Source organism: Pimephales promelas, chromosome 24 (assembly GCF_988280905.1).
Source record: "Pimephales promelas chromosome 24, fPimPro1.hap1.1, whole genome shotgun sequence".
Classification (NCBI taxonomy): Eukaryota; Metazoa; Chordata; class Actinopteri; order Cypriniformes; family Leuciscidae; genus Pimephales; species Pimephales promelas.
In genome coordinates, this window is record NC_142792.1 from 13,929,912 (window position 1) to 13,955,250 (window position 25,339).

The following is a 25,339-nucleotide window of genomic DNA, read 5'->3' on the forward strand; positions in this document are numbered from 1 at the left end:
GGTTCGTCGTCATCGTCTTTATCGACTCGCTCGCTCTGGCTCGAATATGTAAGGCTTGATGGACAAGTCTTTTGTTGTTGACATTTTATTAACGTGTGAATAAAAATGTTCTTTGAAGGTATCGTATATAATCGTATATCTCGAATCAAACTACAATAATGGCCGAACGTGGGGAGTTGAACTGACCGTGAACTCATCGACCTGGAGAGCGGGCGGGGTATGACGCATCTCCTTTTTATTTAAAGGGGCCGCTTTAAAACGGGTCGCTCAAAGACGCACATCAGAAAAGGGGTAGAAAAGGGGCTTGTGGAGCTATAATAATGAGGAATTCAGACCCAAGCATTGCAGTTATGTTTTATATAGACCACAACGATATGACTTATATGTAAAAATGAATGATTGAAAAGCATGATATGTACCCTTTAATATGGATACACAACAACGGATTCACTCCAACTCTATTCTCTAACTTTACTTTATTTAGTACCACACATACTACAATTTTTAGTTTATGCTAATTAGAGGTAAGTTTAAGAAACAAGTTTTCTGGACATGCACCTTGGTAAGTACATGGTGGTGGTATTAATATTTTTTTATGGACAGAACAACAGAAAGTACGTTAGTGCTACTTTCTTTTCTAGCTGCCAGTGAGATCAGACTCTGCTTTTCCGACATTATGCTGCTCTATTACATCCTATAGCCTTAAAGCCAGACTAACAGCTGCAGTGAATGAATGCAAGAACAAAGAGTTGTGTCTGAGCTTTAGATTTAGCCTGGTGTATCCCAGTCATCTGACTATGTGCATTACCATGGTAATGAGCTCACCCCTGCGTTTGGCAGTGTAGCCTTTCAGGCCACACAGTGTTTGCACACAGATGTCAGTTTAAATGACATATAAAGCTCTGGTAAAGGGGGATTGTGTCTGTGTGAGGCTGTGTGGAGGCAATCTGATTAAAAGATGTAGGGAGACAGTGGACGTTTGTATTTAGAAAATAGGAAAAATGTTGTTTCTCTTGTACCATATTGAGTCATGAGGGTCGTTTGGGTTAGTTGTTATCTATTTTGTGATTTGACTTACAAAAAATGGATAATCCTTATCAGAGCCAAAACATGCTTTCAAAAGGAGCCATCACAAAGCAGGCATACACTGTATACTAAATAAAGTGATAAACAATCACTGGGATTTGAATGTATTGTGCAATCAGCTGGTATGCCAATGTGTGACATGTTAAACCAGGAAAATAATCCTCTTGAGATTTGTAAATAAGCCAAGAGCGCTGTAGGCACTCTCGGAAAATGCCTTGTTCATATTAGAGGTCAGAGGAGAATGGGCCGACTGATTCAAGCTGATAGAAGAGCAACTTTGACTGAAATAACCACTCGTTACAACTGAGCAGGGCCCGAAATTAACTTTTTGGCTCACCTGCCACAGGGACTGGTTGATGAAAAAATCCACTAGCCAAGCATATTTTTTACCGGCCAAAATAATAAACAGCCTTTTTGTGTCACATATACATTAATTTATATATAGGCTATATTTAAACATTTTTGTCATTATATTTCTGGTCTATTATTTTCCATTGTCCTGGGGGAGAATTGGTGTTAACACCTTTTCTTGGTGGTTGCTCGCCTGGAGGAATATTGTCTTCTGCGTGTTATGTTTTGCAGGCGGCAACTTATTGGTCATACTACGCTTGCCCTCCAATGCTAAAGCCAAACATCGCAGTACTTGGTCATGGCGCCAAGTAAACCGATCCTGGCTAAGAGCCACCTTACATCCTGTCAGAATGTGCCTTAATGTGGCAGGTGATGAACACAAAGGACAAGAGGGATCCTCTCCTACCCAGAGGTTTAGGTTCTGCGGTGATGGGAGGACATCAAATGTTGACCTTATAAGGAAACTGATCATACTCTCTTCCATTGACCAAAGGTGTAGGAGCCATTTTGGGGGTAGTAACGTTTTTGTCCACTGGGTGAGGCTGTGTATAATTAAATCCCCTGAGCCAGAGGTGTGTGCGTTGGTGATTGGAAAGCACACAGTTTTTGACCGCACAACAGAGTAGCTTGGAAGGACAATTTTAGTTGTATGCGGTCTATAAGGTATGGCTTTTTGTGTATATGTGAACAAGGAAAGTCCATTGGAAGTTCGCGATCATGTTTACTAAAGCCAGTAATAAAGAGACTTTTTATTGCATCTACGATCAACTGCATGGACTCTGTTTGTACGCGTTCTAAACTTGCATTCTCCTATCATCAACGGCAAGGGCACTGGAAAGCCGTAACAAAAGGTCTTGCCAGCCCAACTTGCCTTGTTCCACACTCTCCCATCTCATCCACTCTCCCTGCTTGGCCTGGGAAATGGCCTTTGTACACCTCATCCTCTCCTCCTGCTTTCGCACCTCGTTGACTACCAGCTTCCTCCTTTGAGCTTGGCCTGCCTTGTGCCATTTAGTAGGAGCTACACTAAGCCCAAAACCCCCTCTTCCATGCTGTACCTGTTCCACAATATCCCCAATTTGAAGGGCAGCCTTTGCCTCTACCACAGATTTCTCTGCTGACCACTTCCTACCAGTTTTTAACACAGGGGATGCCTCCCTTACACATTTGTCACGTGATTCTACTAAGGTCATTTCCAGCTTGACCTTGGCACACTTAAACTCCTCGGTTAAAGCAGAGACTGGCAGCTGCAATAATCCTTTACTATAAAGTCCCACTCTGCTGAGGCAGCGTGGAACTCCCAACCATTTCCTGATGTATGAACTTATTAACGCTTCCAGCTTATCTACTGTTGTCAAAGAAACCTCGTACACAGTCAGTGGCCACAGCAACCTCGGCAGCAGACCAAACTGAAAGCACCAGAGTTTTAGCTTGCCTGGTAGAGCACAGCTGTTTATACTCTTCAACCCTTCCACTGCTTGCCGTCTAACTTCTCCCACTCGAACTGTGTCCCTTAGATCCCCATCGTACCATCTCCCAAGACTCTTCACTGGCTTCTCAGAAACTGTTGGTATTGCCTTACCATTAATGAAGAATGTTCTATCTACTACCTTTCCTTTAACTATCGAGATACTCCTTGATTTGGAGGGCTTAAATTGCATTCGTGCCCATTCGATATTATCTGTTATCTTCCCCAATAACCGATTAGTGCAGGCTACTGTTGTAGTCATGGTTGTCATGTCATCCATGTATGCTCTGATTGAAGGTAGTCGCAGCCCAGAAGCCAAGCGCTCTCCACCTACTACCCATCTTGATGCCCTAATGATTACTTCCATTGCCATAGTAAAAGCCAGTGGAGAAATGGTGCATCCTGCCATTATTCCGACCTTTAAGCATTGCCATGCAGTGCTGAATTTTGGAGTTGAAAAACTAAATTGCAGATCTCCAAAGTAGGCTTTCACTAAATTTGTTATTGACATTGGTACTCTGAAAAAATCGAATGCTGCCCACAGAAGCTCATGTGGCACTGAACCATATGCATTAGCCAAATCCAAGAATGTCACATGGAACTCCTTCCTCTCCTTTTTTGCCGACTGAATTTGTTGCCAGATAACATTGATATATTCTAAGCATCCTGAGAACCCTGGAAAGCCCACTTTTTGAATTGAAGTGTCAATGAAGCCATTCTTTAATAGGTAGGTGGACAATCTCTGGGCAATAATGCTGAAGAAAATCTTACCTTCAACATTTAATAGTGAAATAGGACGAAACTGACTGATGCTTGTAGCATCTTTTTCTTTAGGTATAAAAACTCCACCTGCTCTGCGCCATGCTCTGGGCACAACCTGTTTTTCCCATGCCACTTTCATCAATTTCCACAAAATTTGCAGAACTCCTGAAGCACTCTTATACACTTGCCTTTTTTACAGCCTGCTCTACCTCTTTCCATTTAGGTGCACAGACCTCCATTTGGTATTCTGGTGGGTTGATAGGTGGTATGTCTGATGGAATTGACATAGGCTCATGCCTTTTTGCATCTGTATGCGTTTCCTCCAAATATCTCTCCAGCTCCACCCTAGAAGTTTCTAAAGTGCCATTCTTTTCACTGGTGAATAACTTCTTTACGAATTTGAATTGGTCTTTATAGAAATTAGCCCTCGCACGTTCCTTCTTTTTGTAGCATTTCCGTAGGCGCTCAGCTGCTAGCTTGTCTTTTATGGCCCTTTGTAAGAGATTGAGTCCCTCCTTCTGGCATTGTTCTGCTCTTTTCCATTGCTTCCTCAGCTTTCTCCTTTCTCTAACTAACCCTTCAATTTTCTGCTGCCGTCTAGACTTTACAGGAGTTGTTTGTACTTTCTCCTTCCTTTTTTCCACACCAAACCTCTCACTTCCACAAGCGTAAATGATGTCCCCAAATTTATCCAGCTTCTTTTCAACTGTACCAGTTAAACTTTCCAATGCAAAGCATAGATCTGTGTTTACCATGTCCCATGCAGCTTTTTCACAAGCTCTTGGCCATCCAACTCCAGGCCTATGCCCGTTGAGGTTCTTTTCTCTCTTATGCTGGTTAGTCTGACTGGGTTCACCAGTATGAATATGTTCACCACTATCTGTGCAAGCCCTCCTCTCCTCTATGACAGGGGTGCTGATATCCTGCGAGCTGTGGTTTGCTTCCTGTCGCTGGATTTCATTCGACTGACTTGACTGACTTCGTAAGAAGTACTGATCAATGCGAGGCCCTTGTTCCTTCTCCCTCAAGCATTTCATTTTCCCTTGATGAACCTTCAAACCCTGATCGTTGTCGCCTTGCTCCAGCCACAGACATATTTTTGGAGTTCAATGACTTTACTAACTGCAGGACTTGAGCTAGTCTTCCTCTCCATACTCATATCCGTTTCCATTCCTAAGTCGTTAACCATGTTGTCCAACACTGAGTCATCTTCCGCCCCTGCTCTCGCAGACTCTAGGGGTATTTTCTTTAATTTCTTAGAAGCCTTGGGCAGGTGTCTCCAGCATCCTGTAAACACGGAGCTGGATATTGCCGACAAGGGTAGCTAACCCTTACCAGCCCCATTGGGGTTTTTCCTCCTGTCAGCTGTCTCTCCAGGCTGTCACAAGGTCTTTTCCTTGTTGCCAGCTGCACTATTCACTGCAGTCACTGGACGTATCCAGATCTTCATGATTTCCATTACACGAGAGTAGATGTTAAAACTTCAATATATTGATCAATCATATATACATATTACAATATATTATACATGTTATTTTGTCACTTGTCACACAATTGATTTTTTATAGCAAATCTTGATAAAATGTATACAGTATATATATATATATATATATATATATATATATATATATATATATTAGGGCTGTGCAAAAATTAATTGTGATTAATCGCATCCAAAATAAAAGTCTGTGTTTACATAATATATTTGTGTGTGCTGTATATATTTTGTTATTATTTTGTATATATAAATACCTATGCATGCATGTATATATTTAAGAATTATTTGCGCTTAAATTCTGTATACATATATAAATACATAATCTATATTATATAAATATAAATATTTTATATATGAATAACACATTTTCTTAAATATATATACATGCATGTGTGTGTATTTATATATACAAAATAATTATATACAGCACACACAAATATATTATGTAAACACAGACTTTTATTTTGGATGCGATTAATCGCAATTAATTTTTGCACAGCCCTAATATATATATATATATATATATATATAAATGAAACCAACATAAATACAAAGATTAATTTGGCAGCTGTGTTAAAAACTAGATTTGAAAAACATTTTTTTCCCTCATCCTGCTGCATGCTACTGTAGGTGTTTTTACGTTTCAATTCAATAAAAAAAATGTAAATTTCCCTGTGTTGACCTAGACTGCTGAACCTCACTTGTTTCCTTACAGTTGTGTTCACAGTTTATGATTCCTCCCTTCAATTCACGTCCTGTTATTCTTAAGCTGTGGTTGTTTTTGCTTGCACAGTAATGAGCGGGTGGGGTGTCTCTGCGTTCATATCCTTTGCGTGTGTGTTTGTGTATGTGTGAGAGAGAGACACTTAGCATTAATGCTAGGGGTCAATGTGGCCACTGTGAGCTCTGGGTGTTTGTGTGTAGGGAACGGTGTGTTTTCCCATGAAATTGTATTCCAAAACCTCAACTTTCAATTTTGTGTGAATATGTGGCCCATAACTTGCCCCCAAATGACATAGCTGAGAGGTGTCTCTCCCTATCCTGCCTGTTTCTTTGTCTGTCTAGACTAGAGGGTCCTATAATTATGATTGTCAGGAACTGTAATCCAACATAGTAAATCATGTTTTACTGCAGTTCCAATTTTGCTGATCCAGGTATTTGATTGTATAAGCATCTTTTTTTATTAATTAAAAATACAAACAAAAAACTACCCCGAGGGGGAAGACTTGACTTGACTTGAACCAATAATCAGGTAACAAGATAGGTGGGGTTAGACAATGGACAGGAGAGCACATGGCACAAGGAAACACGACAAGACATGTGCTCACAACAAACATGACTAGAACCCAAGCACATGGCCAGTAAAACAAATCACAAACCATGTGCTCACACAAAATGAACATGAACGCGCATGAGAACACTCATAAGCCACGTGTTCATACAAGACATGACACCATGAAAGCACACAGCTAGTGTAAAACACATACTGCATGCTACACAGTACAAGACAAAACTGACATGAAAGCACATAAGAGCACACGAGAATGAGCAAATGCTCATTCCATGCGCTCATGACAGAAGACAAACACAGAGCATGAATGTCTGAATCCCGTCACAGAACCGATACCAAACATGACATGAGTGCCGGAATCCGAACACCAAACTCTGAAACAAGAAACTAGGCACACAGGAGGCAGACAAGGAAATACATGAGTTTCAGGGCTCTTTTATTTTTATTTTTATTTTTTTATTATTTATTTCAGGCAATGGCACAAAAGTACAAGGCAGACAAAATGTTTGTTAAGTCATACAGTGCAAAAAGAAACAAGAAACAAACAAAAAAACAACAACAAAAAACAAACAAAAAAAAACAAAAATACTATCTGTTCAATTTGGCTCTGTCTCAAAACCAAAAACAAACTAAACCAAAGTGACAGAACCCTGACAGAATGCTACAGAAATGGCACATTTGGTTACACTAGGAAGGGTTGACCATTGAGAATCACATTTGAATATAACATAAATAATGTAACTAATATAAAATGGGAATGTCTTCTTTTTTTTTCGACAGCTGATTAAATGCAGTGTGCGCCCTGCAGTGCATTTTTCATTTGAGTGTCCCGAGATTGACAGTTGTTTATTAGATTTTCTTTTATGTCAGTACACCAAGTGCACTATAGGGCACTGTGTTCTCACACCCCTGTGATCAGACATGCAACACAGACACAAACTCAAGCTGATAATGAAGCACCACATGTCAGAGACAGATCTGAGTGAGCCTGCCCTGGCCTGAGCCACCCATTTATTCAGACGCAAGCTCTTGGCACATTTGATGAAGGCAAAAACAGTTCTGCAAACTGGTGTCTGTGCTGGGCTTGATCATAATGCACAGCAGTTAACCTTTAGCAGCTATTTTTAACTAAAGGTGCTGAAAAGGAGTGTGTAAAAGAGCGAAGAGGGAGTGGAGGTTGGAGTGTGAGGAGACAGACTTGCATAACAGCTCTAACACATCGTTTTATGGCTTAACCAGCGTCACTCTCTCTGTCGCTCACTCACCCACTCACACACTCCTTAAAGGCATAGTTGAGCAAAAATTAACATTCTGTCATCATTAATCACCATTATGCACGTTTAAAAATAAAGTTTTTTATTGACATCATGGTTCCATGAAGAACCTTTAACATCCATGGAACCTTTCCATAGATCAAAAGATTCTTTATAGTGGAAGAAAGTTCTTTAGATTTTTTTTAATGACAACCACTAAAAGAAAAAAAGGTTATTTTAAGAACTGTTCTCTGAAAGGTTCTTTGGAGAACCAAAAATGGTTCATCAATCATAGCATCTCTGTAGTTTCATGAGAGTGTCATTCCAAACTGGTATAATTTTCTGTCTTCTGTGGAAATCCAAAAGAAATATTTAAAGGAATATGTTTGTTGTTCTTCTCTATGAAACTGCATTAAATGAAGCTTTAAAAAAAGCCACAAAAGCATTATAAAAGTATTGTAAAAGTAGTCTGTGTATTAGTTTTGGGTCATTATTTACTGAAAATATTCATGAGAGAAAATTTTTGTTTTAGTTTTACTATCTGTTCAATTTGGCAAAAAATGTTGATGCCTGAGTGCAAGGCATAAGCAGATGATCAATCATGAGATATTATAGTATGAATGGAAAAGAAGGCTGGGTCTCGAGCGCGACACGTTGAAAGAGCTGCGAGACATGGTGCAACGGTCAAAGATAATCATCTTGCGTATATATGAATAGAAAAACAATTAAAAAGCTTAATGTAAACAGCGCTGAGGAATCACGTCATCTTCATAAGTCTTTATGATTGGCCCAAAGCAATGGGACTTCTTACGTCAGCGTGTTCTGATGAGTACGTGATCAAACCGGTAATCTTCATTCTGCGTAGTGCGTTCACACAGCACATTACCGGTAAATTACCAGTGATGTTACAACTTCCCTTACTGGTAAATTACTGGTAAATTACCGGAACCAATTTACCGGTATTTTTGAAAAGGTCCTGTTCACACATGATCTCTTACTGGTAATTTACTGGTAAAGACTAAATGTGTGAAAGGGGCTGGTTTGTGAATGTCTGGTTTGTGAACAAATCATTCTTTTGACTCGAATCGTTTTTAATCAAATTGTTTGTTAAGTCTGTTTCTCAACCAAATATGACTTCAGAAGAATGAAAAAACTCATGAATCATATTTATGATTACTTTTGCATCACTTTTGAAGCTTGAAAGCTCCAGTCTACAACTGAATTAAAAAAACAGCAACCAGGACATTATTCAAAATTTCTGCTTATAACTGTGCTCCATGAAAAAAATAACAAATTCAAACAGATTTGAAACAACATGAGAGTGAGTAAATTAGCACCGTACTTTAATTTTTCTTCCTGTCATTCAATATTCATCACAGTATTAGGTTTGGTTGTTATGAACAGATTTATTTATTTTTCTTTCTCATTTCTCTCTCTCTCTTTGAATCAGCATCACTGTGCTCAACTGGAGCCATGTAGATGGAACATAATGAGTGAAAAACTTTTTCTCTTTTCCCTCGTGAAACACTTTTCTGGCTACCAGCAACAAAAGATGTGTTCCCAGAAGGGCATCTGCCTTCCTGGTAGCAGCGCGTGTGCTCACACACACACAGGCACACACACACACACACACACAAACGTAACCTTGGTGTGCACACCAAATGATGGAAGGAGAGTGTCTTCTTTCATGGTCTAAGGAGATGAGAGATGAGAGGAATTTCTCTGGGATTACCTACAGTACATCAGGCTTCCCAGAATTCCACACACCAGGAAATGGATTTCTAGGAAGTGGTGATTAGAACAAAGTGGCAGAACGCCAGACAAGTAGGAACACCCATCAGCAGCTCCTCCCCTTCTGATGCATACGCTCTCTCTATCTCTCGCCCTTTTCTCTTCTTCTCTCTGTCAAAGTGCCCGCTAACTCAAGGGCAGTACTAATGCGGCTAATATCCATGTATTATCAATATCATCCTGATAGCATTGTCCCAGCATGCATTGCAGATAATACTTCAATACAGTTAACGCTTGAATGAGAATGTCTGGATGTTACAATCATCAAGAGATTTCTCAGAAAAACACCAGATCATCACGCCCCAAATCACAATAAATGACATGCAGTAATGTTAAATGTAAATTGACTAATAATTATCAAATTTTAATGAATGTGAAGCATTTTTGTCTTATTTTCAAATTTGAATTAAGGTGAGACATTTTATTTTTAAATCATGGCTGGAGCTTGAATATTTTTTTTTTTGTATTGTACTAAATGGAAAAAGATGAATAATTATTAAATTGTTAATTAATGTGAATCATTTAATTAAAATCCTCATTCATGGCAAGAGCAGATTTTTTTTATTTTTTTTATTTTGTTATTTTATATATTTATTGAAATGGACTGTAATGATTATCAAATTGTTAATGAATGTGAAGCATTTAGTCTATAGTGTTGGGAAAGCCGGTTTGTTTGCCTTGCAGTTTAGTCTCTCTGTGATTACAGTCTTCACATGCTTTTGGCACTTTTATTTAGTCAGGCAGAAAGAATCGACTATAAACACTGAGCTGGGCCTAACTGAGTTCAGTCTAATTTGTAGAATTTACCTCAATGTTTCATATCTAATGGTAATTCCAGGAATGTTTGCTCACAGATTGTTTAATGGCTCTATAAAGAGTTGAAAAGAATACCTTTGTACAGAGCTGTCACCTGTCGTGTTAGCCAGAGGGTGAATAGGCCACCTGTGTGAACTGTTTAGGCTGTTAGGTTTTATGACCATTCTCTCTCTCTCTCTCTCTTTCTCTCTCTCTCTCTCTCTCTCTCTCTCTCGCTTACACACACACACACAATTTTATTTATGGGATAAAAAAAAACATTGAGTTCCCATTAAAAAAAATAAAAAATAAATGAAACACAGGAAGGTTTATGTGATTAAGGATTAAAAAATATGTGAAAATATGTTACTTTAATAAAGATCTCTTTCTTCAACAAGCTCATTAATACTCGCAGTCCTCCCAACAAAAACAGAACACCTCGTCCTCTGCCGTCACAAGTGCTGTATGGTCAGGTTTATAAACACATATAAGCTCATTCCATAATTATTTTCAGTTTCATAATTATTTCCATATTTTTCTATTCATTCCTGCACAAAACCTCATTGGGTCTCCTCAGGGACGTGGTGGCAGCCTGTGGCGCTCCTGCAAGTTAGTTCTGAGAGGATTCTGAGAAATCTCCATACTCCTGAATGTGCAGATAACTAGTATTAACCAGGACTTATTGGAAGCAGATGCCCTTTTCTCAAAAGCCTCAGTAGGGTTAATTTCTGAGAGTTCGGGACTGCATGTTTCTCTGCTGTGATCTAGGGGAGCTTTTGTGTGTGTGTGTGTGAGCACAATGCTTCTGTGAATGATGCTCTAATTCCTTGAAGAGCTTGCTGATGATTTTCTCTTGCTGATGTGAAACGTGAATAGGTTTACAAATTGATGTAATCATAGTAGTGGCCAAAAGTAATGTCCAGCCTAGGGATATTGGAGTTTTCGCCATTTATTTAAAAATAATACAAATTTGGTAAAGATTTTGTAAGCATATTGCACAGTTGTGCTTGGAGTCTATTGTTTTATTTATGATAACTCGATAAACAACGCATTCTCACCCCAAGGCGTCACCTTTGACCATGCTTCAATATTTGACGTTTTAGGCGCCCTTTAGCGTCACTTACAAGACGCGATCCTACGGCGTCATCTAACTGACGCTAAAGGAAAGCGTCAGTTAGAGGACGCGGTTAGGTTTAGGTGTGGGGTGGGGGTAGGGCACACGCGATCCTAGGGCGTCATCTAACTGACGCTAAAGGGCGCCTAAAGCGTCAGATATTGAAGCATGTCCAAATGCTTCCCAAGGCGTCAGTTAAGTGACGCCTTGGGGGTGAGAATGGGCTGCGATAAAACATGACAGATTGTGAGCACTTCTTTATTTGAATTAATTTACACTCTCAGTCTAACTCTAAAAGATCTTAAAATAAAAAAATACACATAACAAAAAATGTGAAGAAGGGGCTTTCCCACAAGATAATGTGCTAAACCTTCCATAAGCGAAGAGTTCAGGAATAGGTTCGCCTGGTTGCTATAGTGATAGCAGTCTCAGTCTCTCTCTCTCTCTCTCTCTCTCTCTCTCTTTCTCTCTCTCTCTTCACAAAGGTGATTTGAAGTGACTCTATTGAAGAATAATAGAGGAAACTAAGTCTAACATAGTACAGCATTGTTAGATTTTGAGCAAACATAGAGTTTTTGAGTTTTTCTTGGTTTCACCCCTCATTTTGTGTTCTTTTTTTCACCTACTAGTAGGAATCTTTCCATTTTGTGAAATATTTGAAGATAGGCTGATTTATTTTGGCACTTTTTAAAAAGTATAATTATATTGTAATTAATAGCTGTGACACGTCCTGTAACTGTAGTAATAATATAAAATAGACTTGAAGAAAAGCATTGTAAAATGTTTATTTGTAATTATACTTATTACATCTAAAATATAAGATTAATGAGACAGCAATGGAATTGTGTAGGTACAATGAAATGATACAATGAAAAATATACACGCAAAGCCTTCTACTACAAAATAATAAAACAGTACTAAATAGCAGACGTCAAGTCTCTGTAGAAACTTTGAGTTACTGTTTTTACGGTGTATAATAAGTGAGTGTAAAGCGCCACCTGCTGTCTGGAGAACAGCTCCACAGAATGGATCTGACAAGATCAGAAACGTGAGAAATGAGAATAATATTACTGTGGTGATCTCTGACTAAGTATAAACAGGAGTTTACAGCATCAATTTAATTATAAAGGCTGTGTGTTAGTGCAAATCTGAAATGCAGTGGCCATTGAATAGGACAAACAGATTAGATAGTGTCGACTCTGAAAATTGATAACAAACTGCAAAAGATAAGAATAAAGAAGAAGCATATTAAAGAAAATACTATAGAAAAAAACACCAAATACTCTCGATGTTTCCCCGTCAGGAGATCACCAGAATCCCCAACGCTGATCTGAAATTATAATGTAAGAAATTATCTATAATATTTATCATAAAATATTTTGTAATGTTTACTTAGATTTATATGAAACTTAACAGTCAAACTATGAGACCCCTCCCCCAAAAAATTAATAAACAGACGTACAGTTATTGAGTCCACTGATGTGACGGCTCCTGATCCTCCTTTAATCTTACAGGTGATCTCTTTGGACTCAATCTTCTCCAAAACACACTGATACGGCTGATCTCCCTGTAGACCCGTCACATTCACCTCACTCATCCTCAAGTTCAGTGCATCTGGCTTTTTCTGAGAAACAGAGATGTGTATGGTGTGGATGTTGTGAGATTCAAATGCTGATGTGCAAAAACACTGACTGCTCACAATAATATATTTTCTGGGATTTTTTGAGACCAGGGCCTGGAAAAAATAGGCATGCATGCCAAAACATGCAGACTGTGACAGTGATCTTAAACTCACTGTAATACTAAACTCACCTTAATGTTGACCTGTAGATCACTGGCCACCTGTAAGGTGGTGAATCCAACGAATTCTGGATCAGGCTTGTAGGAAAAATTCTTACAGTCCACAGTGGCGTTCCCAACTTTCAGTAATAAGCTTAACAATCTATCGCCATCATAACGGGGTGAATGAAACCACACATCCTGAGAAAAGAGAGACAATGGAGATTTGACTTCATTATTATATGAACTATATATATATATTTCAAGACTTTATACACACACACACACACACACTTTTTGTATACATGTTTGTGAGTGAGGTATGAATTGCCTATAAACGTAACCCCTTTAAAATAATCAATTACATTTAGTCATTGTTACTGAAGTCACGTAGTGCTTTTAACAATTATATAAGCAGATCAATTAAAAAAATAAAACTTATGCAGTACATGAAATTAATCTGGGCCGTTTGAAGACTCACTGAAGTTATAAACTGCTGACCTCTTTGTGTCAGATAAAGTGGTGTGAGTTATTGCAGGAGTAATAAACACACGTCTTACCCCTGAGCTTTTGTTGTATTGTATTTGAAGCACTTTATTAGAGGAACGGACAAGAGCTGATTCCACAGTGTCCATACTGCTCCCCTGAACATCAATCTTCCTTCCACCACTGAATGAACAATATTCAAATGCATATTAAAGTATTTATTATAGAGATATTAACCATTTCAGCCAGTAATACAGAATATTAAGAACAGCCTAGCTGTCATCACGCAGGTTTCCCTCTCTGAACCTCTAAACATTTAAACAAGACTAGTCACATGTAAGGTCACATTTTCATGTCCTCAGAATGTGCCTGTGAAGTTTCCGCTCAAAATACCACCCAGATTTTTACTATAGCTTTTCAAAGTTGCCCCTTTTTGGGTGTGAGGGAAAACACACGATTTGAACCGGAGTCAGACACAGATGGAGAGACTCAGGAATAGGCTTCGACTCTTATACTGACGTTTCTGAATGGTTAGTGGATATATTTATGTAGTTACTGTGGAGTTTTGACTGTACCGTTTTGTTAATCTAATAACTGTTGAATAGGTGCTTGAGGTGTGTGATTAGGATGGACACAGAGCCAGAAAATATATGCTGCTTGGATATGAGCAGATATCGTTTAGTTTACAGTTATAATGTCCGACTGCTGCTTCTCACTCAGGGTGGGATCTAGTGCAGATCGTCACTAGTTGTGGACGGATTTTCCCAGAGGAGTAGGGAGACATTTGAAACAGCTTGTTCTAACGATTGATAATGATGGATGGGGATATATTGGGTTGTTTTATACCTTTATAGGCTGATTGTTTTCACACACCGTGGACACATATCTTATTTTGCATAATAGGCCCCCTTTAATGACATTCTTGCATATTTCATGAAATTTATAATGTGCCGATGTCATCTCAAGGCACTGATCTGCCAGTGGTCTGAAAGCTCTTACCTCCTCCAGGAGACTGTGGGCTGTATTCCTGTGCAGCTGGGCTGAGAACTGTAAGTGATGATACTGTTACCATGACAACGGTCGTCAGGAGTAACAACACACACTTTCACTGTTCCTTTAGTTCCACTGGGAGGAATGTGGAACCTTAAAGTGTCACTGGAGCGATCGAACACTGGAGATCTGAAGGGAAACATTATAACATGCACAGATGTACAGTATCATTTATACCAATACATTCATACTTACAATAGATTTATACTACACACATTCATACATGCAACTAAACTCAAACACACAGAATCTCACTCTTTAGGAATACAGTCCAGATCCCCTTGAATATGGATTTTAGTGACAGATTCCAGGTTCCTTCCTCTTAGTAATACGTTGTTTCTGCCATGGAAAGAAACCTTGTTGGGCTCTAGAGAGAGAATCTCTGGCTCCTACAGGACACAAATGTTGGGCTCATTGAAAACATCACAGACAAAGACATGAAAAAAACACTATAATCTAGCACAGTATATAGTAAAAGTTATTGAACATTTTGTTCCGAAATGAAAGTATTTTAAAGAACATTTTACATGCCCTTTGGTGCTTCTAAAAACTAGGCCTAAATCTTCAGCATTCAGTATGACACTTACTTTGTAGTCCATGTCAGTGAATAGATCTTTACATGCATCCTAAAGAGCAGAAAAAGAGAGAGAACTCTGAGCGGTTCATTTACTTCCTGACTTCGCTTCAGTCAACACAATTATATTTCTGCTATCAACAATAAAGTAAGTGCAAATAGCCTGCCTTCTTGGCAAAGTCTAGTTATAATAAATCTGGCCACCATTCTCTGGTTGAGCTAGACAAAATTACCCAAAAATATTGTGCTGATAAAAGAAGTAGTGTCGCCTTTTTCTGAACTCATTCTTCTAACTTTTCCCATCGCATGTCAGCTCAAGAGAGGGATTTATTTGAAATAAAAATCAAGAAAATATTTAAAAAAGTGTTATTTGTATACTTTTTTATAGTAAACCTGCGTTGCAAATAGTATCTGACACTATTTGAACTATACGTATAATTAGCATCTAACTATTTACACACTGCTATTTTCTTCATTAATTTCAACTTAATTAACCCTTATGCTGCATTAGGGACATTTTTGGTCTTTTACAGTTTAATTTCTTTGACCATTTTGGCTGTTTTAATGCAAATGGTATGAAATTTGGCAAAATTGTGACTTTTTGGATGCATGTAAAAAATGTGATCCCATTTTGCAAAATATGTATAACACACACTGTGTAGATCAAATAGTAACACTCAGCACCATAAAGACCATTAAAACGTTGTTTAAATCTGAGGCTGTCAGTAATACATGAAACATGATTTTTGCACAAACATCCTTTCATTTTGAAGCAAAAGCATTATATTTGCATTATATAGTGTATTCCACCAGATGACGTCACTACATATTTATTCCCTATGGGTGGAAATGCACCTTATTTTAGGCAATAGGCAATGTTTAATAGGTGGCCATTTTTGGTCTCTAACGCGCTAAGTGGGATTTTTTGCAAAGTGGGACTGTGATAATCCAAATCTAAAGTTTTCTCTTTGCATTTAGTTTATTGAAAATAATTGAATTTTTGTGTTTTTTCCTCTTATACAAATCGATGGTTTCGCAAACAAAACTGGTAATTAAAGGGTTAAAATCCTGAAATTGAATACATTTTTGGTAGTTATGATGAGGACTGATGCTGGTTAAAAGATTTAACTTGGTAAAAGTGGAAAATAATAATAATATATAATATTTTAGGCAATGTTTAATATGTGGCCATTTTTGGTCCTTAATGCACTCAACGGTGTTAAAAATCTAATGCAGCACAAGGGTTAATCATCTTAAACTTTTTATGAAGATAATTGTTATTTCACAATTAGCAAATATACTACTGTTTGGTTAAACATGGTCTCACCTGTACGTGTAACTGCGGTCCAGGTCCATGTTTCCAATCACAACGCTGAGAGGAAAAGCCCCACTGACACCCAGATGAGACACACTGCACACACCTGCATTTATTTAATGTTACAATGTGACTGAAATGTGTTAAACACGTTATGGCATTTTGAAGAATGAAAGAATCTCTTTTAAACGGTGCAGTTCTTACTGTTTATATGAAGGATTTGGTGAATTATTTGTGATATTCAAACAGTTCCTCAGTGTCAGCATCTCTGTGATCTTCTGATCCTTAACAGCAACTATAGCTGTGACAGTTAAATCTGAATGGATTACAAAACAATCTGAATGAGATTTTAAAAATGATCACTTGACTTTCTGGATATAGTCATCACAGGAAGGACTTCTCACATTTATATTTACAGTATGCATTTGCCAGACATTTAAATCCAAAGTGGCTCACATACCAAACAAGATATACTACATTTTATCATCTTAGACTTGTCTCATTTGTTTTGCTTGTATCTTTTCTTTTTTTTTTTTTCTTCTTTTTTTCCCCCTGCTGCTTCAGAGTCATATGTGTCATGACTTGAGGCTTACCACCATGGTTATGATTGCTAAGAAAGTCAGAGGAAATAACTCTTGGAAATAAGACATTTCTTGTGCGGTTGCCCTGTGGTCATAGAATTTAGGCAGATCTTAATTCCTTCTCTAGAACAGTCAAACATATTACTGAATTCATTTTACAAGTCCCTGAGTTTAAATGCAAAAAAAACCCATACAGAAAAATGACTAGAAAAAAATATATGTAAATTACTGTAGTGAAGGCAATTTCGGAATACAGCACATTTTATGTATGTTGTCATCATCAGTTATGTATTGCTGATTTGAGTCTGATGTTGTGTATTTATACTTTCTTGATCTGTTATTTGGAAATCCCTAATAGTGCTAATAGTGTTTTATCCACCTTATTTTAATCTATCAGAACCGTCTATTTTTAACTTTGAAAGTGCGTGGCTTCTGGTGTCATGCGCTTCCGGTTACTTTAGTTGTACAAAAACAGGCTGTTATACTTGATATTGCAAAATATCTTGATTTTGTTCTTAATTTATTATTGTAATCATTTACTAACTGGTTTGATGAACAAATGGTTTCACCATTTCCTGAACTATGTTACTCTTGCGGTTATTTACCTATAGCAGTTGATGAATCGGAAATGTCTCATTTTCACAGTAAACAGCTTAATCCTACAATAATAAAATAACACTGATACAGCGATATCCTGCAGCCTCTCTACAAACCCTTGCGAAAAACAATTATACTTTAGCATTCTTTTAAAAAGAGTATAATTTATTTAATTTTTTATTAAACCCATATTAAATGCAATTAAAAGTATTTTTGACATACTTAAAGGGATAGTTTTCCCAAAAACTTAAATTTTTTATTTAACCCTCAAGTTGTTCCAAACCTGTTTATTTCTTTCTTCTGCTGAACACAGAAGATGATATTTTGAAGATATGGTTAACCAAACAGTTGATGGACTCCATTGACTTCCATAGTATGGAGAAATAAAATACTATGGAAGTCAAGAGGAAATTATTTTTATTTTTGGGTGCACTACCCCTTTAAGTACACATAATGTCATAATTACTAAAAACTAAAAAGTTATGTCATTTCTATTTAATCTTGTATGTCATGTAACTATATAAATATGTTTTTAATTATAGATTTCCAATGATGAGTTTGCAATTTAACACATTTAAAATATATTAACGGATTGAATGTCACTACAGTGATGATGATATTAGTGATACAATATCATATTAGTGATGATGATAGTGATGCAATGATTTAAAACTTTAAAAGTAATTTTTAATTACTTTAAAGTATTTTTTAAATTTGACATTATTTTGAAGTGCACTTTTTTAAGTGTTCTTAACGCTGCAGTTCATAGCTTTTTTTTGGGGGGGGGGGGGGGGGTATCTGCTTTCCTTTGCTCTCGATTGAAAGCGGTAAACTTATAATAATGTTTTAATTCCAGTGGTACTTGTGGATTTCTGTGGGAGATTCGAGCATGTCTTCGCGTCAATACGTTACATCTGTACACATAAAGAAGGAGTCTCGGCTAGTATAACCTATATTGCGTGTGAGGATGTTGGAGGTGGAGATTTATAGCCTTCTCTCACAGCACTTTATATAATTAAACTTATCAATTTGATGGCGGATCCAGAAAGGTTCAAACGACAATCACCAGTGACAACAGATTCACCCGCTGTAAAATGCAAATGACTTTGTTCGGACTTCGGAGTGGCTACAGAAAAATAGAGACTGCAACCGGACCCATGCGAAAACAATGATACATATTGGAAGGACATTACATGTAGTCACGCAATGCTGGGGTGGTTAATTTTTAACAATTTGAGAATAAAGTATAATTTGTACTGTTTTACGTGATATGCTAAGTGATTTTTAGATTTTAGATCAGCGTGATTTACAGCAATGTCAGAACCAGAACAAAAGTGGATGTTTCTTACTAGTTCAGATGGCATTTTCCGGTGAAAATTATTATGTTGGTCATACTTCCAAAAAGAATAATCTGTGATTCTGCATGCCAGTATCCACACCGACACGGTGCCTGACAGCCTCACACTCTCCTCAAACATTGTGTTCCTCCGCGCTGTGCCGTGTCGAGGGTACAACTCAGGTAAAGTTGATAATTCCGCGAATGACTCGAACAGAGATGGCGACAAAGAGGAAAAACTGCTGACTGCAGCTTTAAGTGTGGTAAGAGTTTAGTCATGGAAATGTAATCTCGTTAATACATATCTACAAGTACAGTTTTTAAAAATATACTTTTAAAATATGATGTACACGACTACACCAATCCAATGCACTGACAGAGAACCAACCTCCAGTATAAAGTTTGTGGTCAGAAAAACTACAGGAGCAGTTTGGGAAAACTGCAGTCAGATCAGACCCGTCACACAGATTCACACTTCCTGTGGTGAAGGAACATGAGAAGGCGGGATTTCCTGTGCTCTCCAGACTCAAGCCAAGATGCAGCGTAATCTGTGTAGAGGGTATTGATGTGTCAGTAGGAATTGCTAATATGTTGTCAAAGCAATGAATAATAGTTACATTTTAGACAAATATAATAATACATTTCTAGAAGATTTGTCATCCCAAGCCTGAAAAGAAACTAGAGGTTCCTGAAGTGAGTTTTTTGGGGTGGACATCCATGGAGACTTTGAACATTCGTCCTTGGTGGAGCATCTAGACAAGCAGAAATATATGATTTAAAGTTGATTTGCCAGGTTGCATTATGTTGTCCATGTTAGTATTTTTTTTAGCATATATAGGCCTACTTAATAAGTACTTGTGCAACAGATATGAATCTGACCTCTGTGTGTTTAAACACCAGCCACAAAGAGGATCCAGAGCAGCTCTGCAGTCTTTCAGAGAGGTGTGTTTAGCACACTGAACCACAGACACTCTTCTGAGCTACATCAAAACATCAGCAGAAAGCAAGTAAACATCTACTATTGCGTTCCCATTGCTTTTTTGATGAGAAAGAAAAAAACCCAGATAAGTAGGCTAGATTACAGTAGTCAGAAGAAATTTGTTGTCAGTTACAGTCGTTCCCTGACCAGCTCTAGTAAAAACCATTGCAGCAGTGTTAGTTTCTTAATTTAATGTCAGGACAATATAACGTAACATATGGTGAAATCCATTACACTTTATTTTTTTTTAAATGGCTATATTTACAGTTAATAATTGTGTAAATGCAGCATCATGAAATCATGAAAAGGTGCAAAGGTCTATATGTTTCACAAATTGTGTCAAGCATGAAAAAACAACAGGTTAAAAGAAATATATAATTTAAATGTCGAGTATCACTTTTTATTAACTGTACAGTTATAAACCTCACCTCTTTCCTCAGAGCAACATAGATATGTTTGAAATCTACTGGATCAAAGTGCATTCTGGGAAGCACTGCTCGTTCATCATCAGATTTGTACAGCACTATTGGACAGCCTGGTGTGAATTTCTCATCCAACCTAAGCTAAAAATACAAACCGCATTATTATCCAAACTTTACTAAATTCAAATCATTAAATGATTGTGATGCTTTATTCATTTATTCATGTCACTAAGATATTGAGTACCTATCATTATATGATTATTCACAGATTCCACAAAAGAAACTAAGAAGAAACTGCAGAAACTAAGTTAAAAACTATAAAACAGATCTAACAGAAACTAAAACAGACTGTTAAAACCCCCCTCCCACATAGATACCTCATTTGCTTAACTTTTATTCACTTTTACACACTGTTTTCTTTACATTGATTTTATTGCAACTGAATAAAGGTTTCATATATGGGTAGTTGGCATTAAATTTAAAGCACTATTTATCTAATTGTATAATGATTTCCATTACACGAGAGTAGGTGTTAAAACTGCATGCTGATTTGTACTTGGCTTTCGCCAAGATAAGCAAAAGTAAGACGTAGCTTTACAGTAAACTATGCTTCTCCATCCATGTACGCTTCTTTTCATATGATGGTGTGACTCCTCTTCTGTCCGGCGTTAACAGCTGCAGTGTACTTGGCGCGTCAGTACACACAATGGCAGGGGTGCGGCCATGGATTTTGGGCCCCATGGAAAAATAGGTACTACTGCACCCGTTTCATTAATAAAATCAATCTCTGGGCCCCTAAAAGTGAGTGGACCCTTAGAATCGTCCTAACCCGTCCCAGAGTCACCCATCTCCGTCCCCCACTCAACTCAGCCCAGCTTACTGACCTCTACATCCCTCCTGCTGCTGAGATTGCCCCTCCTCGTAGTTTACATGTTACCTAACCACTATCTCACAACCTCCCCACAACCCAACCATACGCGCCAATCCGTTTGACATAGGCTGTCGAGCCCCACTGTCTTCGTTAAAGTAGGTTCAGTGGCAACGATTCCGTATGACATACTACCTGGCTACCGCAAAACACAATATCTGCTATAAAACACCACCCGTCATTTACGCAATATACGCAGGAATGTAATGACTGTAATTACTATGCAACCTATACAAATAAACCAACAGACTCTTTAAGTTTTTCAAGAATTCTACGAAACCGTATCCTGCAACGATTACGGACGATATTAGCAACGGTGTGCAATTGGTGTGAAAAATTATTTAAAGGCTGAAACATATTTACTACATGCGCCTAAGGGTGGGCCGGGGATGGCAAGGGTTGGTGGCAATGTAAGTTTCTTGATATTTTCCGCATGGCGAGGGCTTTGACCTCTCTCTTTTTTGACCATACATGTGTTTGCATCCCTGCATCTGCAGCATCCTCTCATGGCAGTTGAACAATGTGTGCTGATCCAGACCACAAAACAATATCTGGCCGTAGGTTAGTGGTTGCAATCTCAGGTGGAAAAATAAGCCGTTGATAAAATGATTATACATGTTGTTTTATGATGTTATATTAATCACTAGGACTGTTGCTAGAATATATATATAATCTAATTTAAAACAATTCCAAAACACAATATAGTCCAGCATACAACTACACTAAATCCCATTTGCATTTGCACTGCCTAAACACTTCGTAAACATGAGTAACAAAAACTCAATTCTTCAATTCCATTATAAATAACACAATAATAATAATATTAAAAACAATACATACAAAATAGCAATAGATGTACGTCTGTAGCTTTTACTGTAGAAGTGTACTGAAGACTTTGAGTGTACTCGCAATTAAAACAGTTGAAAGTGACAACTCAGTCTCAGAGTGATAGTTATTTATAAATATGTAATTATTTTTTATTATATTAATTATGTTTCAAGTTCTGTTTTGTGTAATAATACATTAAATATGAGTTTTCCTAATCTAATTCATATTTCTGAAGATAATGTGTGTGTGTGTGTGTGTGTCATGATGTGGTTTTGTGTCTTTGTCTTTGTATTATTAGTGGTTCCCTGTCTATTGAGTTTTTCCAGGTGTTTCCTATTGTCCACGCCCCCTTGTTACCTTGTTAAGTTTGCTTGTCTGATTATTTAAGCCCTGTGTTTCTGTCTTAGTTTGTGAGTTGTTGAACGTGTGATGTCGACGTTATTCGCTCCTGCTTTTGAGTCCAGTATCTGAGTCTTTGTCTAAGTATGTAGTTTGTCTAAATAAAGCCTGTACACTGCGTTTGGATCCAGCCTCTTTCCCGTGTTTCTGCCACACCACGGTACCGGCATCACAGTGTGTGTGTGTGTGTGTGTGTTTTATCAAGTTATATAGATCTAATATTATTTTTGCTCTCAATAGTAAGTTTGGGGAAGAAACTACTTGTGTTTGCAGTAGTTAGGCCCATCATTTTAATGTCATGACCATTTTCAAACCCAGAGTCCATTTTCATGACCATGTGAATAACAAAAATAACACGATAACATAAAACATACTAACACAGCCTTATTCTATCTGGGGGGTTTTTCAGAAATTAGTGAAAAATAAGACATGAGACAGACCTTTATCAGTTGTCCATCACTGGTTCCTGTGAACAACACAATCCAGGATTCACTTCTAACTGCTGCCACTGATGACATTGAGCTGTACTTGAACACCACAGAGAGCGGCTGAAGGTTACTACCACTCTGCAACACAAAGAACCAAAATATTATTATGACTTTAGTCAATAGTGAAATTAAGTTTTATCATGCAAAACTTTTCTATTAGAATTATCATATATAACTCAATCCATTAAAATTACGGAACATTTTAAAATATATGTATATTCAGCACATAAATGCTGATTTTCCAACCTCAGAATCACATGTTTCACCAATAGTGCAGAAACCCTTCACTCGACCTCGAACTCTACTGATGTCGTACAGAGCCAGCGCGGTGTTCTCCTGATCCTGCTGATCCTGCGCACTGAACACACCTGCCCAAATAACACTGTTCCCTGAGGGAATAACGGTGGAGGCGACGAGAACTGGACGAGCTTTATCATCGCAGCACTCTATCGTTGCAGCCTGTAGGGATTTGAAGATCTCTGTCTTTTTTCTTTTACTGCTGTCCATCCACAGGACGTGCACTTTCCTCTCCGAGTCAGTCTTTGAGTTGAGAAATAAGTACAACGATGAAACTCTCTGGAATCCGTCAACAAACTCCACATCTTCAGCGGTGCTCTGGATGGAGGGGGTTGATCCTTCTTCTATGTTGCTTAAAATCCCACCAATTTGAGACTGTAAAGTGTTCCACAATTGAACAACAGGAGACGGATGAGGTTTTGTTTGTTCGTCGTTTTTCCCAACCAAAAGGAACCTACCGGTACTTGGACCTGCTATGAACGCAACCGATTTCTCATTCTGTTTCGGTCCTATCGATATCCTACTTTCACCGTAAATACTCTTTGTAATGTCATTTATATCAAGAACTTCGCAATATCCATTACTAAAGGTCCCACAGGTTATCAGGGTGTCGTTGTCCTCAAAAGGCACTAGAATGTTGACTATATTCTGATGAGTGGCATTAGTGATGTCCTTCCACTTCTCCTCAGATAGATCGAGTCTCATCTGATGTAGTCGATGGTCAGTAAGAACGAACAACTTACTTTTACCAACTACAAAGTCCTTGATGTCTCCATCAAAGTTCACCACATCACCGCAAATGCAATGTTTCAAAAGTGGGACCACAAATATTCCAAGTAAGTATCCTCTCATCTTGCGTATCTGAGATCAGCTGAAGTTTCGAGATCTTGTGTCACTGAGATCAACTGCGCTCAGATGCGACCACGGCTGAAAGATGGAAGTGAGAGCAGCGGCTCTGAAGATGCCTGATGACTTCCTGACTTGATTTGTAAGTTTCATGATGAGTCACTTTTCATAATCCTACCTAAAATAAGAGTAAAAGAAACAAATATGCTACTCTCTCTCAATCATTTTATTCACAACAGACTTTATATTTATTATATTCTTAAATAACTCATTTTATTATAAATAACTCATAACTTATTATAAATATCAGAAGGAGCAGTTGGACAGGCATACTTTTGTAAGAGACCGTTGGACAGGCCTTCTATCATGAGATCTTGTCACAGTGATCACCTGCTCTCAGATGCGCCACGAGGGAAGTGAGTAGAAGTGAAAGCAGTGCTGTGAGAGGAGGGTGGGGTGTCCTAAATGGAGAGAAATTGTACCCTACTTTCTGAAACATTTATCTGTTCAAAAAGTTACTTTAGTGGAATGTGAAAAGAAGAAAAAGATCGGCGTTCATTTGTATACAATCAAAAAGCAATTAAAAAGTAGAATAGGTCTAAAGGTTTTAGAAATTATCTGATGACATCAAGAGGAAGGGGATTTTTATGAAGTAAGATTTCTTTTTCCCACATAGTTTGTTCAACAACTTGATTGATAAAAAAATTGTATTAGTGTCCTGACTTCTATAAGACTCTGAAAATAAATATGAAACAAATATCGTACTGGACACAAATATCACACACTTCGTAGACGATAGAACAAGCATAGGCCTACATTTGTAGCCTATATGCAGAAATTCTTTGAAAATCATTATTTAACTCATCAGTTCATGCAACACTGTTCAACACCGTCCTGGCATAATAATGATGATGATAAAAATAATAACAAAAACAGCATAAAAGTAATATTAGCCTAGCTGAACTACAGTATGAAGTAGAATACAGTATAACTTTTGTACAGTATATGTTATGTTATTGAATGAA

The 25,339-nt window shown here is 37.7% G+C and overlaps 2 protein-coding genes across 3 annotated transcripts; both read right to left on the reverse strand.

Annotated features, from left to right (window-relative positions):
* Positions 1-2,231: 2,231 nt before the first annotated feature.
* On the reverse strand, positions 2,232-3,167 carry LOC148965187 (uncharacterized). The gene has a single exon (XM_089127320.1). It carries the CDS (start codon positions 3,165-3,167, stop codon positions 2,232-2,234), a length of 936 nt encoding a protein of 311 aa, XP_088983446.1.
* A 9,011-nt stretch (positions 3,168-12,178) lies between these two features.
* On the reverse strand, positions 12,179-24,416 carry LOC120477006 (plexin-C1). Of its 2 annotated transcripts, XM_039668346.2 has the most exons (15): positions 23,418-24,416; positions 23,124-23,249; positions 20,535-20,669; positions 20,007-20,107; positions 19,768-19,879; positions 19,516-19,675; positions 16,818-16,929; positions 16,626-16,719; positions 15,312-15,350; positions 14,980-15,113; positions 14,674-14,853; positions 13,749-13,857; positions 13,222-13,389; positions 12,872-13,033; positions 12,179-12,739 (listed from the first exon to the last, which is right to left on the reverse strand). In XM_039668346.2, exons 1-15 carry the CDS (start codon positions 24,318-24,320, stop codon positions 12,593-12,595), a joined length of 2,682 nt encoding a protein of 893 aa, XP_039524280.2. In that variant the 5' UTR covers positions 24,321-24,416; the 3' UTR covers positions 12,179-12,592. The 2 variants fall into 2 exon arrangements, with proteins under 2 accessions (XP_039524280.2, XP_088982870.1); XM_089126744.1 differs by lacking the exons at positions 12,179-12,739; positions 12,872-13,033; positions 13,222-13,389; ... (3 more) ...; positions 15,312-15,350; positions 16,626-16,719 and having other exon boundaries at positions 16,814-16,929.
* Positions 24,417-25,339: the final 923 nt, after the last annotated feature.

Coding starts and splice junctions, on each gene's coding strand:
- LOC148965187 (XM_089127320.1), bottom strand. CDS start 3,167: ATGACTACAACAGTAGCCTGCACTAATCGGTTATTGGGGAAGATAACA.
- LOC120477006 (XM_039668346.2), bottom strand. CDS start 24,320: ATGAGAGGATACTTACTTGGAATATTTGTGGTCCCACTTTTGAAACAT. Junction 20,108..20,534: donor ATGTTGCTCTGAGGAAAGAG/GTGAGGTTTATA, acceptor GTTTTGATGTAG/CTCAGAAGAGTGTCTGTGGT. Junction 13,390..13,748: donor AATACAACAAAAGCTCAGGG/GTAAGACGTGTG, acceptor CTCTTTTCTCAG/GATGTGTGGTTTCATTCACC.